Source organism: Ammodytes marinus (assembly GCF_949987685.1).
Source record: "Ammodytes marinus genome assembly, chromosome: 15".
Taxonomy (NCBI): Eukaryota; Metazoa; Chordata; class Actinopteri; order Uranoscopiformes; family Ammodytidae; genus Ammodytes; species Ammodytes marinus.
Genome location: NC_137219.1, coordinates 14,985,353 through 14,999,634, shown reverse-complemented (window position 1 = coordinate 14,999,634; position 14,282 = coordinate 14,985,353). Strand labels below are relative to the sequence as shown.

At 47.7% G+C, this 14,282-nt stretch overlaps 1 protein-coding gene across 2 annotated transcripts; it reads left to right on the top strand.

The window, feature by feature from the left end:
* Positions 1-4,469: 4,469 nt before the first annotated feature.
* Positions 4,470-6,708, top strand: vcpkmt (valosin containing protein lysine (K) methyltransferase; the record flags this gene model as incomplete). 2 transcript variants are annotated; one of them, XM_080042066.1, is made up of 6 exons in its annotated part: positions 4,488-4,744; positions 4,881-4,991; positions 5,107-5,179; positions 5,324-5,443; positions 5,579-5,683; positions 6,297-6,708. In XM_080042066.1, the coding sequence occupies 5 exons, from the start codon at positions 4,488-4,490 to the stop codon at positions 5,681-5,683; spliced, it is 666 nt and encodes a 221-aa protein (XP_079898192.1). In that variant the 3' UTR covers positions 6,297-6,708. The 2 variants fall into 2 exon arrangements, with proteins under 2 accessions (XP_079898193.1, XP_079898192.1); XM_080042067.1 differs by having other exon boundaries at positions 4,470-4,744; positions 5,579-6,708.
* Positions 6,709-14,282: the final 7,574 nt, after the last annotated feature.

Sequence of the window (14,282 nt, the reverse complement as noted above, 5' to 3'; positions counted from 1 at the left end):
GCGCTTTCCATCGTTCTCAAACTGCCGAAGTTCTGGGAGACGTCCGCGGCAACGTGGTTCGCACAGGCAGAGGCTCAGTTCACCCTCCGTGGGATTACGGATGATGCCACACGCTATTACCACGTCGTCTCAGCACTGGAGAGCTCCACTGCAGCCAGGGCAGTAAGCTTTATTACATCTCCTCCTGCCCAAAATAAATATGCAGGGCTCAAGGCTTACCTCCTCAAAATCTTTGAACTGTCAAGATCGGAAAGAGCCCGGCGTCTTCTTGCCATTCAAGGCCTGGGGGACAGCAAACCCTCCGAACATATGGAAATGATGTTAAACCTGCTGGGCACGGAGGTACCAAATTTCCTTTTCATCGAACTCTTCCTGCGACACATGCCACCACACGTCCAGACAGCGCTCGCGAATACATCCATCACGGAGCCACGGGCTCTGGCAGAGGAGGCAGACAGGTTCTTTCTGGCCACCCAGCGTTTCGCCCCGGATGTGCTGGCCCCGACACGCAGTTACACTCGTGCGGGCAGCAGCGCTCCCCTTGGCGGAGGACACGCGTCCACCGACAGCCTTACCGCTGCGGGCTTGTGCTATTTCCATGCACGTTTCGGGGCCAAGGCAAAAAAGTGCCGCTCTCCGTGCACTTTCAACGCGGCGGGAAACGCCAAGGCCTGCGCTCAGTAGTGGCCGTGAGCGCAGGCACAAAGGGCCGGCTGCTGTTCATCGTGGACACCCTCTCCAGGCGTAAATTCCTTTGCGACACCGGTGCACAGAGGAGCGTGGTGCCGGCTACGGTGGACGACGCCGCCGGCGGGTTGCACGGCCCTCCCTTGACATCTGCCAACGACACCCCGATCCGAACGTATGGCACGAAGTCTGTGGATTTATGTTTTGGAGGTCAACGGTTCACATGGGATTTTGTTACAGCCGACGTCTCCTTCCCCCTCCTCGGCGCAGATTTTCTGTGCGCACACGGGCTGCTGGTTGATGTCAAGAACGAGCGCCTGGTGGACGCATTGACCTTCTCCTCGTTCGCATGTGTCTGCGATGAGGGGACATACGACGGCCTTTCTAGCTCGCTCTCTGAGGGTGACAAGTACCAGCGGCTGCTCAGAGAGTTCTCTAGCCTGCTGCAACCAACCTTCTCGTCCACGTCGACGAAACACGGTGTGGAGCACCATATTGAGACGAAAGGGCCCCCTGTCCATGCCAGGGCCCGACGGCTCGCTCCGGAGAGACTGGCGGTTGCTAAGGCTGAATTCGCCAACATGGAGCGCCTGGGCATCATTCGCCGTTCCGACAGTCCGTGGTCCTCGCCACTCCACATGGTTCCGAAGCAGGATGGCGGCTGGCGCCCATGTGGAGACTACCGCCGCCTGAATGACGCCACCACGCCCGACCGCTATCCAGTGCCCCATATTCAGGACTTCTCCGTGCATCTGGCGGGCAAGCTCCTGTTTTCCAAAGTCGACCTTGTGCGGGGCTACCACCAGGTTCCGGTGCACCCTGCGGATGTCCCGAAGACAGCTGTGGTCACTCCGTTTGGGTTGTTTGAGTTCCTCAGGATGCCATTCGGCCTGAAAAACGCGGCCCAGTCCTTCCAGCGGCTGATGGACTCGGCGCTGAGGGACATGCCTTTCATCTTCGTCTACTTGGACGATGTCCTGGTCGCCAGTTCCTCGGAGGAGGAGCACCTCACACACCTCCGGGCCCTCTTCACAAGGCTCGACCGCCACGGCTTGATCATTAACCCGGCGAAGTGTGTTTTTGGGGTGCCGTCCATCCAGTTCCTCGGGCACCTCATCAACAGGGATGGTGCCGTCCCCCTTCCGTCGAAGGTGGAGGCTGTTTCCAACTTTCCCCGCCCACGTTCGGCCCGGGGGCTCCGGGAGTTCCTGGGGATGGTCACCTTCTATCACCGATTCATACACCGGGCGGCCCACACTATGCGCCCGCTGTATGAGGCCCTCAAGGACAAGGCGCCCGGCCAAGACGTCGACTGGACTGCAGAGAGGGACAGAGCGTTCGAGGACACTAAGACTGCATTGAGCCGGGCCGCGTTGTTGGTCCACCCGTTGCCCGGAGCTCAGGTGGCCCTCACAACCGACGCGTCCGACTACGCGGTTGGCGCGGTGTTAGAGCAGTGGGACGGTGGCGCCTGGCAACCGCTCGCCTTTTTCAGCCGCCAGCTGGTACCCCGGGAGCGCAAATACAGTACTTTCGACAGGGAGCTGCTCGGCGTCTGGCTGGCAATCCGTCATTTCCGCTTCGCCCTGGAGGGCCGTCAGTTTACGGTTTTTGTGGACCACAAACCCCTCACGTTCTCCATGTCCAAGGTAGCCGAGCCGTGGTCCGCCCGCCAACAGCGCCAGCTGTCATTCATCTCTGAGTATACCACGGACATCAGGCACATCGCTGGCAAATCCAACGTGGTCGCGGATTGCCTCTCCAGAGTGATCGTCGGCGCGGTGCAGCTGGATCTCGACTACTCGCGTATGAGTGCGGAACAGGCCACGGACCACGGTTTTCAGTCCCTCAAAGACTCGGACACCGGGCTGCGCCTGGAAAAAGTGGCGATCGGCGACTCAGGGGTCAGGTTATGGTGTGACCTCTCCACCGGCCAGCCCAGGCCACTGGTCCCTGCCGGCTGGCAGCGGGCTGTTTTCGAGGCAATACACGGCCTGTCCCATCCCGGTAGGAGGGCGTCCGTGAGGCTGGTCTCTCAGAAGTTTGTCTGGAAAGGACTGAAGAAGGACGTACGGGCCTGGGTCGACTCGTGTGTGTCCTGTCAGCGTGCAAAAGTGCACCGCCACACCAAGGCCCCGTTGGAGCCATTCGTCGTCCCTGGTAGGAGGTTCGACCATGTCAACATCGACCTGGTGGGGCCACTCCCCCCTTCGCATGGTTTCACCCACCTCCTCACGATGGTGGACAGGACGACGCGTTGGCCTGAAGCTGTGCCACTCACCTCGACATCGTCTTCCGATGTGGCCCGTGCGTTTATCGGCACGTGGGTCGCGCGCTTTGGGACACCTTCGGACCTCTCCTCCGACCGGGGTGCACAGTTTACCTCGGAGATCTGGAATGTGGTTGCCAAGGATCTGGGGGTTAAACTGCATCGCACTACCGCATACCATCCTCAGGCTAATGGTTTGTGCGAGCGGTTCCATCGCTCCATGAAGGCGGCCTTGCGTGCCAGTTTGACGGACGGCAACTGGTTGGACAAACGCCTAAGGAGGACCTGCAGTCCTCGTCTGCCGAGTTAGTCTACGGTCAGGTGCTGCGAGTTCCAGGGGATTTCATTCCGAACGCCACAACACCCTGGTCGGCGGCCAGGCAGCGGTCCTCTCTGCTGGAGGTCGCCAAGCAGTTCGCACCCGTCCCCACTTCGCATCACTGCACCCCCGTTTCCCTGGTGCCACCCAATCTGCACACGGCGGAGTTTGTGTTCATCCGCCACGACGCCCACCGTGGACCGTTGCGCCCCCCCTATGACGGGCCGTTTAGGGTCTTGCAACACGGGGATAAGAGCCTGGTCGTGGACGTCGGTGGTAGGCCCGAGACTGTCTCTGTCGACAGGATCAAGCCTGCCCACGTGGACATTTCCAGACCGTTGGAGTTGGCCCAGGCTCCGCGCCGTGGACGCCCCCCGTTGCCACGCCCCGCTGGGCTCCCTGCCGCCTTGTCGGTGCCGTTGCCGCCCAGTCCTGGGCTTGGTCCTGCCGCACCCACCACGCCCCTCCCCTCTTCGGCCCCTGCCACTCGTTCTAGTCGCGGCCGGGCCATCGTGCAAAAGCGGCACGGGGACTTTGACTATGGGTGAATTCTGGGGGGGCTTGTGTAGTGATCTTACATAATTCACCTATGGAACTGAAGTTCCGGGGTTCCGGGGGAACTGTTATGACTGGGGGAATTTCCTGTTTTGTCTTGTTGGCGTTTTGAGACTATCAAGAGTTTACTGTCTGCTCCGTTGTTGTTACTCGACAAGTGTATTAATGTCATTAAAGCAGTTAGCTCCGTCTTTTGACACTCCGCCTCCGACTCCCGTCTCTACACGCCACAATGTAACTTAATTGACTACTACGTAATAGGCTACTCCTTTACTACTTACTTTTTTCTTTAACCTTCGTGCTGTGTAAAAATTGATTAATAGAAAGCATACTTTTATTCGGATGATTGATTTTTTTTGTGGATCATAATGTTTTTAATATAGCCTATGTAGAAACATGTCCAATGTTTAACGAGCAATAACTTACAATGTGTTCCTGTACCTGTAGAAGAAATAGCAGAAATTAAACTATTTATTTTTTGTCAAAGGGAGGAGCTTACCGTTGGCAGATTTTGACCACCCTTGCTAATTATTATTATTGTCACATGCGGCATTCTGCAGAATTAATAGCTGTATTTTTATTTGCTCAACGTGTAATGTATTTTATTATGGAAATTCTTTCACCGGAAGTACTCTTCTTGTTCCTGCCTCAGCCAGCATGGCGGCTGATGAGGACGATAGTCATTATTTTGTGAGGGAAATAGAGAAAAACGACAGTTGTACCCTGAAAGTTAAGCAATGCTACTTGGGAGATGTCGGCTGCGTTGTATGGGACGCAGCTATCGTTCTGGCCAAATATTTAGAGACCAAACAATTTTATGAACCGTCCTCGGGGGTGAACGCTTGGGCTGGCAGGAGTGTAGTGGAGTTAGGAGCTGGGACGGGAGTAGTTGGACTTATGGCAGCAACACTGGGGTGAGAGGAGAGAGAGAGAGAGAGAGTGTGTGTGTGTGTGTGTGTTGCTCTATCGTGTAAAAATATACATGTACGTTAATAGGTTATAATAGGCCAAAGGACAGTATTTTATGAATGTGTGTATTAAAACCCACAGAGCTGAAGTCACTGTGACAGACCTGGAGGATTTGCAGACACTCCTGAAGGTGAACATCCAGGAAAACAAGGCACTTGTCAGTGGCTCAATTACTGCCAAGGTACTGAAATGGTTTGTACTCGTATTTTGTCTTTTATATATTCCTCACATATCCAAGCTGCATGTCTTTATATATTATATCAGTCATGTCCAAATGCTAGCTGTCTAATTTATACTCTTCTTAAAGGGGTGAAGATGTGTCTGACTTCTTGCCTCCCCCACATTTCATCCTTATGGCAGATTGCATCTATTATGAGCAGGTAATTCCTTTACTATAGTGTTCCACTATTTAGCCATGGCCCTGTTGCAAATTTGCACTATATCATTGTTAGTATTGCAAAACAGAACCAACTTGAAAGTGTAACACTGTATATCTTGTTGTGACTCTGTTTACCTCCACTCAGTCTATTGTTCCACTGGTGGAGTGCCTGAAGCTGCTCTCTGGACCAGACACCTGCATTATTTGCTGTTACGAGCAACGCACAGAGGGCGTCAACCCACAAGTGGAAAGGCAGTTTTTTCAGGTGAGAACGCAACTGTCATGTTCTGTTTGTAAATAGTAATAAATTAATAAATAGTAAGAAGTTGACATGTTTGCCATCACCTCTCAATGATCATGGTCGTGTGTGTGTGTGTGTGTGTTTGTGTTATCTTTTTAGTTGCTGCAGCGGCACTTCAGCTGCGAGGAGATCCCAGAGGACAAGCAGGACCCAGAGTTTAGTAGTCCAGACATCCACATCCTGCACATTCGAAGAAAAGTCTAAAGGCCAGCACACACCAGTCCGACTACCCAAAAATGGAGACTGCCGATTCAGGGAGCTCCAGTCTTCCCGTCGCGACCGAAAAAGTGCAAAGAACACACCAAACCGACTGCTGACTTTCCGTACGCTCTGCGCGGGACGTAATGTCTCCATAACAGCAGGCGGCGCTAATCTGTATTGTGGCCCGAAAAAATACGGAAGCCGGAAATGATGGGACGGCTCTCTAGACCATAAACATAGATAGAAATACGTATTTATATTTATGGACCATAAAGAGCACCATTTTTAGCAGAGAGTGTCGAGCATGGTGTCGAGCAGTCAACAAGGGTTGATGCATGTGAGTACTCGCTGAACGAAACAAACGAACAAACACATTAAAACGATGGCTAACTGTTGTTAGCTGTTTGTGCTACCCGCCTCACTTCCGGGCTTCACTAATTCGCTAGCCCTCCACAAATCAAATTGCTCCAACTGAAAGACTGCCCGCCGCCGGCTCAAAAGAAGCCCGACGACATCTACGACGACCGATTTCACGGCACACACCAAACAGATTCGTGTCCCCGCCCCCTTCCGACTCTACGACGGCGATTATCGGGCCGGTGTGTCCTGGCCTTAAGGTTCTGTGGGGAAATCTGTGGGGAAATAAAGCTAAGAAAATGGGAAATTGAAAGTCTGTAATGACATGTGTGAAATAGTATGTATTATCCTTCTTTTTTTTAAGAATTTGTTTTTGTTGATATATCACAAAACACTGTTCTGAAGTGTCAATGAACTAAAATAAATATTTGAACATTTGAACTCATGAAAATTGTTTGTTCCACACTATAAACCAATTTAAGTTGCTAGGAGCAGTTGCATTGTTCAATGTAGTTATTAAGACCGTGACGGTAGATGGCAGACGATTGCAAGTGCACAGACATGATGAAAAAACTACATCTCCTCATCAAAGTATTTGTTCAAGCAACTGGGATCCCAAACAGGCCTGGAAGGTGTGGTGAGCAAACGCAGTGCTCATTTGGATGTTAAAGGTGGAGGATTAGCTTTGCAAATGTTTTGCGGGCTTATATGCAAAACACAATGAAAGCCATGAGTTTACAGCTGCAGGAGACTTAACTGTGCTTTTGCTCTTGAACACTCTTCTTTGCATAAATTACAGTGATGATGGGTTATATTGAATTTGAATAATAAAGTCAAGCCCATGTGAGATTGAAACCCATTTTTCTACTGAAACCTTTCACCAGAAATGAGCACCTGCTGACAGACAGGAATTGCTGTTAAAGAGGTAAAGGTTTACACTGTTATGTATAGGATTCCTTCTAATTGAAAATTATCTAAATGAACTATATATAAGGCATTGTCCATTTTTAACACTAGGGGGCAATAGTTGCCTAAAATCCCAAAAACTAGAAAATATTAAATTGAGTAATTTAATAACAATATTTAGTTAGTTCTGCTCTCATATTATTAATCTAAGGGCCAAACTGAATATTTCACGAATAAATATAAATTCAGCTTGTGAAAAGCATGATGTTTCTACATTATTAGTAGTGACTACATTGATAGACTTTGGGAAACAAATCATGACGAGTAAAGATTATTTATCCATATGTTTATGTTTTTTAACCAGTTTTAAATCCTAAAGTCAACCTGGTGTATTGCCATATCTGCTGAAAGCTTTTGCCTTCATGCCAGAGGAATTCCACACCAAACCCCAGATTAGCTGGACGATTATGTCTCTTTTTCAAGCATAAACCATGAAGTACGCCCCGTACTCCCACAGGCATGTGGGGGCCCCTCACTGCCTTTCATGCTGCTCTCTGTTTACACAGTGGAGCTGTAGTGTAATGAGCAGAGTGGCCTCCAACGCTCAGGCCAAATCAAAAAATGTTAACGCTGTAGCGGACTGGGTGGGGTGAACGCTGAAGGTCCCATTAAGTAATCAAATCACTTAACAGAAAAATGCTGTGGGAACCAAGTTTGACTATATGCATTAATGAGATGCTCCTCACGCTCATCCCACAATTTCTCTATCGGGATCCAGGAGAGCCAAGCTAACCTGCTTGACTGAAATCTGCTGAAGCTGTAAGGCCGGAACATCTGCTGTGGCACATTGCCTCAGACCCATGAATATTATTGAATTTAATGGCGCAAATTGTAATCTAAGGATATCTTTATAATCCAATCGTCAGCAGATGCTTTAGCTTTGTATGCAGAGTTACTGTAATTGACCTTCAATCAATTTGGCTGAATACGAGAAAAAAAAAAAACTTTGATCATCTAATGTACACAACCATATACGTGTATAATACCAACACAACCCTTCCTGACTCTGGCTATTAGATTCATTATTTTGTGCGAAATCCCAGCCTTAATTGTGTATTTGATGGAGAAAGACAGAAGTGTGGTTGACCCCTGAATCCCTGTAGGCATTTGTTGATAATGTAGCATATTGCAAGAAGAATAGAGTGAGATTAATTGGCTTTTTTTCTCTTTTTTACTGTAACATTAAAGAACTACATCGGATCATTTAAGATAATCACTCCCTGTGGTCCTCCTCTGCCCTCTCACTTCTGCTTTAGAGCAGATGGACTGCTCCAATCAGAATCATCCACCTACAAAGGTGGTCTCTCCCTTGGCTTGGACCAAGATATGTTCACCTAATTAATTTGACTCACAGCTGGACTCAAGGCCATGTATGGTGCATTGGGACAGGACAACCGGAGGTGTTATTGGGAAGATTAGAGGTTGGGTAAAGGGGAGATCCACTATTCTTTGTAAAAATGTCACCCCCCCCAGGCCTTTCCATAGCTCCCTTGGTCAAATCATTTAGAATCTATCTTCCAATCTCTCTGGTGTTCTCTCCTCCTTTAATGTTAACCTAAAATGATGCAGTCATATCTTCTTGTGGTTGACTAATTAGGCTAGCACTTCAGGGGAATACAGGAAGGCTGATGGTAAATGAGGACAGCGCACATTGAAGCAGTGCCTGCTGTCTCTATTCTGTTATCATATCATATCCTATACGTTAGAGTGGATTCTGGTCACCCTGCGAATTCATTACAGAACATGTGGTGTACATGATGCAGGCACGAGACAGAATGGGGGCTGTTTCTGCCGACAGATGGTGCTATTAGCAGAAATAACTCTGTTTGCAACCTGTGGGGAAAACCTGCAGTATAAGACAGACCTCACGAATAGCTGAGCAGTGAGTTTATATGAATTATGTCATGCTGATGAAATTTGTTGTTTTGTCTTTTTTGTACCATAAGTTTAGCTGTTTTCTTTAAAGCCCCTGTAAGCCCAAATCCACAAAATCCTTCTAACTGCGTATGTTATTTGGGGAGTTAGTCGCATGATAGTAAGTATCTGAAAAGAGTGAGAGGAAAAAAAGGGCATTTTTATCAATCCAATTTTAAATATTGTCATTTAAGTTTGTTAAACCTTACAGACATTTGGTCTTTATGGGATGGGCCATGCTTTGGTTCTTATTATTCAAAGGGTATTTTGGACCAATCACAGCAGTTCTTTGCCAGATCACGCTATAAAAAACAATGATTGTTGCCATGGATACCATTTGATACAGCCACGCCCACACATAACAATCTTGTCTAACGGAATCTAGACAGTAAACCAGCTGTGTTTTTTTAATGTAATTTAATAATATTTATGAACACTTATTTTCAATCAGATTTTTTTAAACCTTATTGAGACATCCAACTTTGATATCTTACCTGTATACTGATGTTTACCTTTTTAGGCCAGGTTCCTAGAGGCTTTGAAGATTCTCATGCAGTTCAACCCCAGGGGCGCGGTGTGCTTTTTCTGCATATTAAAACATAGTAAAATACATCTGCATGCATGGACTCTATAACCCCTCCCCCCTCCCTGGTTGTTTTAAATCGAGTAAAGCATGAGGGCGCAGCACAGCGGCCCTCCAAAGCAGATGGGTGGAGGGGGGGTCCAGCACCATGCAGACCTGCGTGCTGCGCTCCACTCCACTCTGCTGATTCACGGCCAAGTGACACAGAAGAGCCTTTGTGTCACCACCGTCCTCACACTGCCTGGAGCCAAGAGACACTGCTCCAGAAAGGAAGACTCATTTTCTCTCTGACTATTTGGGAGTGGCTCAAGAATAGACATCAAAACTGGGCTGATTAAAAATAGATGAGGGGGCTCTGCATAAACATGTCTCCTCTGATTCTTCACTCTTTCACAGGACAAAACTGCTAAACTTTCTTGATACCATCTTTCGTTGCATATCGTTATCATTTAACATTGAGATGCAACGACGATAATAATGTGTGCCACTCTTTGTTTGCTGGATTTCAAAGCAGGAGGTGGTGCCAGGACAACAAGCTGATAGAAACACAATGCTGACTCCAACCCCTCATCCCCCCTGCAGGGGAACAGGGAGAGGGCAGGGGGTGCTGTTCAGACAGCTGTGCTGCTGCAGTTGAGAGGGGACACAAATCCAGTACTGTGAGAAAATCGTACACACTTGCCCCCTTCTTCCATTCCTGTTCATATCCAGCATATCAGCACTGTAACATGCCCCGATTGTCAAAATGGAAATGAATAGAGCAGATGTGGTAAAAGAAAGAGAACAAATCTCCTTTTTAAATGTTTGCATAGTAACCATAGACGTGTGTATAAAAGAGGTAATGACACCTGGCAAACAATAGCTATAGACATTTAGAACTAGGTTTAAATCAGTTATGATTTACTATTATTACTATAAATATATAGACTGACTTGATATGTGATGACAGTAAAAATGCAATCGAGTATTGATCTTTTTCTTGAAATACCACAGGTTTGGTTGCGCCCTGGACAGCTCTCCCTACGGCATTCTAGTGCAATAATGTATTTGTCATCATTAGAATGTGTGGCGGCCCCGCACCGAGGGGAGAACTGCAGAGGGGAGGAGAGCAGCCTGTGTGTGTGTGTGTGTGTGAGTGTGTAGCATTTCCCTGAGTCATTACCTCTCAGTGGTCTGAAATCTGGACTGTGTGTGTGTGTGTGTGTGTGTGTGTGTGTGTGTGTGTGTGCATGCGTGCACAGCAGCAGCGCCTGACTTGCCTCAAGATCTAAGATTTCCTCCCATACCCAAGCTGTTGTCTAATCCAGACGCACTGTCATTCGTAACAGTGACTCCTCTGTAATTACAGCGATCTTGTCGGATACACAGATGTAGTCAGTGTGACAGTGCGGTGGCAGGCTGCCTATAAAGGAAGCCCTTTGAGGTTTGCTTTGCATGGATCTCTCTCATCCCGTCAGTCAGCTTTATGGAGGGCCATGAGAGTGAGTACATGTGGCTGGTGTATGATTCTGCTGAAATGTCGCTGTGGTGTCAAACAAGGTTTTGTACAAACCAAAGTACAGACGGCAGAGGTCAGTGCTCTGTGTACTGTTTGTATAAGCCCCGGGCAAGCTCAAAAAACACATCCAACTGATCTCATTTCGTTTAGAAACAGATGCACTTAAATTTCCAATCTTTGCAGCCAAGAGTCTGCTGCAGCACCATCCATAATGCCTGCCCCCCCCCCCCCCTTTTCCTCCTGCATACTGTGGCATTGCTTACATCTGAAGGCAAAGGCGGGCAACACACAGAGATGATCCCCTTTGGACTCTGTGTGTTACAGCTGGAACAACACGGATACATGAGTCCGGGGACTAAACTGGTTGACACTCTCTCACACACACACAGCTGTGTTAAGACATCCTGCAATTCTCAAGAGGGACAATTTGGACAAATGTCAAGTTTTTCACATACTGGAAATAGAAGTCTAAGAAAATGTAATGAGACATCTTTTTCTTAAGGAGGAAACAAACACGATAATAGGCCAGGGAAACTGCATTGACAAAACGGTGCGGTTCGTGGCTTGAATGATGTAGTAAATGCTTGTACAAGCACTTTTATCAATCCATTGAAAAAAAACTAATTGCTCATGTCATGTGGACTGCCAGCACTCATAGTAACTTTCTGGTTCTCTGAGTTTGTAAATTTCCCCACAGCAAGTAACCTTCAGCTGCAGATATGAATGGAATGCATCTTGGACCGATGCCCAGAGTGCACCTTGGACTTCACAGCCTCTCATTTTCTATTTGTATTTGGTTGCCCTGTACCTCAGAGTATGCAAGATTTAAACACTTTTCTAGATCCTTTTACGTGTCGAAACAATGCTCAAGTCGCACCCATCACACAGGCAGAAATAGGAGTGTGTCAGTGTGAAGGAAGGTTGCCATTTAGCATGGCACTCAAGACCGTTAACCTCAGCAGGAAACTTGAAACAACCTGAAGCCACTTCCGGGCCTGTTTTGTGAGCTCTGTGTGAGTTCATTATTCAACAGCTAAATCTTAAGAGGGTACCCCAAGGTGCAGTTGGACTTCAAGGTGCAGTCAGCAATTGGAAAACGCTTGTTGTCAAAATCACTTTTTCCGCATGTCCATACTGTGTGCGTGTTGAAAAGAAAGTGGTGTTTATACACAGCCTTAGCTCTGTAAATGGGTATATGAACAAAGGATATGTAAAGAGGGCCCACTATAGCTAGCAACGTGCCCATTTTTAGAGCATAGGCTGTTCATTAAAACCAGATTTTTTTTCAGTACACACAGTGAAGACAGGTAGCGGATTATGAAGACATATTCACTGATTTTGACAACAAGCATTCTCCAGAACTGCTGACTCCATCTTTAAACAGAGACATTTTATAAGCAAAGAGGTTGCTGTAATGAACCTTGAGGATTAGCAGGGCACTGAATCAACATGTGTGAACTGTGGCCTTTAGTAGGTGTTCCCTCCTACCACTTGGCAGATGAATAAACCACTTTTAATAACGGTGTTTGGCCTATGCATCACTCCTACTCATACAGTCATTATCCGTTTGGGTGTGGCCATTCAAGTGCAGGCCAACATTAAGCCACCGATGACTGTGTTCACAACCCCCCAGTCAGAAATGAGTGTCATATTCGTGCTACCTGCGCACATTTGAAGTCTGCAGCTGGAGTCAAAAGGAAGTGAAGACAAACCAGGAGGCCAAACCACACCCATGAAGAAACCACAAGCATAATTCAGGGTATAGGCTACGTGGGGACTGTCAGGAGTACAGCTGTAATACCACTCACCACACAGTCATGCCTGATATGAGCTGTATTCAATCTTTTGTCAAGTTGACTAACAAAAGGCCCTGATCTGTCAATGCGCCGCAAAGAAGGTGCAGGGTTCCAGTATTGCAGAAATTTGCGGCGCCTCTTTCGATTTCTTCCCACTCTTCCTCTTTCCATGTACAGTAGAGAAGAGGAACTAGAAACTTGCAGCGCAGTCAGCCACCTATGTGATGATGATACCCAAACACCAGGCCAACACTGGCAAGGATCCCATCAGGCCATTGTCATGGAAACTGCCCCAACAAACATGCATTCTGGCCGCCTGAGAGAAGTCCGTCATACATTCTTGTGCAAAGCAGTGGAAGCATTATGTCATTTGAATTATGACACCAGTGAGTCATGAATCAAGAGGGTCAATTTATATCCTGTCGGTTCATTTGTGCAAGAAGGGCTGCGGAGAATACAGTCATATTCTGCCACGCCTTTGCAAAAGCTGATCACTTTCACACTTCCTAAGTGGGAAGAAGGAGACCTTTTACATAAAGCACCTATTAATGTGGCTCATTCTGCCAAACTCAAAGGTATTACCAAATTTTCCTCTCAGGAAGTGTGTAAGGAATTCCAGCCGGGCACAGAGGGAGTTGACAGAAGGGCAGGAGGTCTCATCTCTACAGAGGAAAGATCATAAAACCTGGCTTACAGTCCCTGTCCTTGCCCCCGGGGGCCCCACAGTGTTGCCAATAAAAGATGTGAGGATCATATGGTTGTAATGAAGTGGTGGGGAACCAAAGTGGCCATTACAGCCCAATTAAACTGCCATTGGAGTCTAATGGAGGCCCTCGACCAAGCCCTGACTGAAAAAGCAAGTATTTACAAATATCCCCAGAAGCTCGGATGATTCTTTCTCGACCTGTATTGTTTGTGGCTGATAATTCCAATGATTGATCCTTTTTTTATATAGTTCAAAATTACGTCTGCAAGAGATGTGTGGGCTGCGTGAAGCATCTTCGAGCAGTGGTGGAGTCATATCTGTCTGTCACCTGACCTGTCTGACGGAAAACCTCTGTGGTGCTAAAGCAAACATCCTGAGGCCTCAACTGCAACTTTCTAAGCACCAGATTTTCCACACAACGAATGCCACCATGATTACACAGCCAAACGTGTGTGGACGCAGACACATGTATACTCAAGGATAAAGTCACTGGTTGTCAGTGAATGCTGCATCCTATTATTTAAAACAAAAAAAGAAGCAAATGCTGTGGTAGTACATTGTGCCATTTCTTTATGTGGATCACGTGCAAAACACTTTAAAGGTCCCAGAAATCTTCAGTACGCTGTGTGGGAAACTCCTTTAAGATCTGTGGAATAACACTAACTAATCGTTTGTAGCCCTGAACGCAGTAGTCAGACCGCTTGTCACCATCAATCCTGTCTTTGTCGGGAGTGAAAACACTTTTTGGTAATCAGCTTTACTGGAAACTAAAACATTCCTAC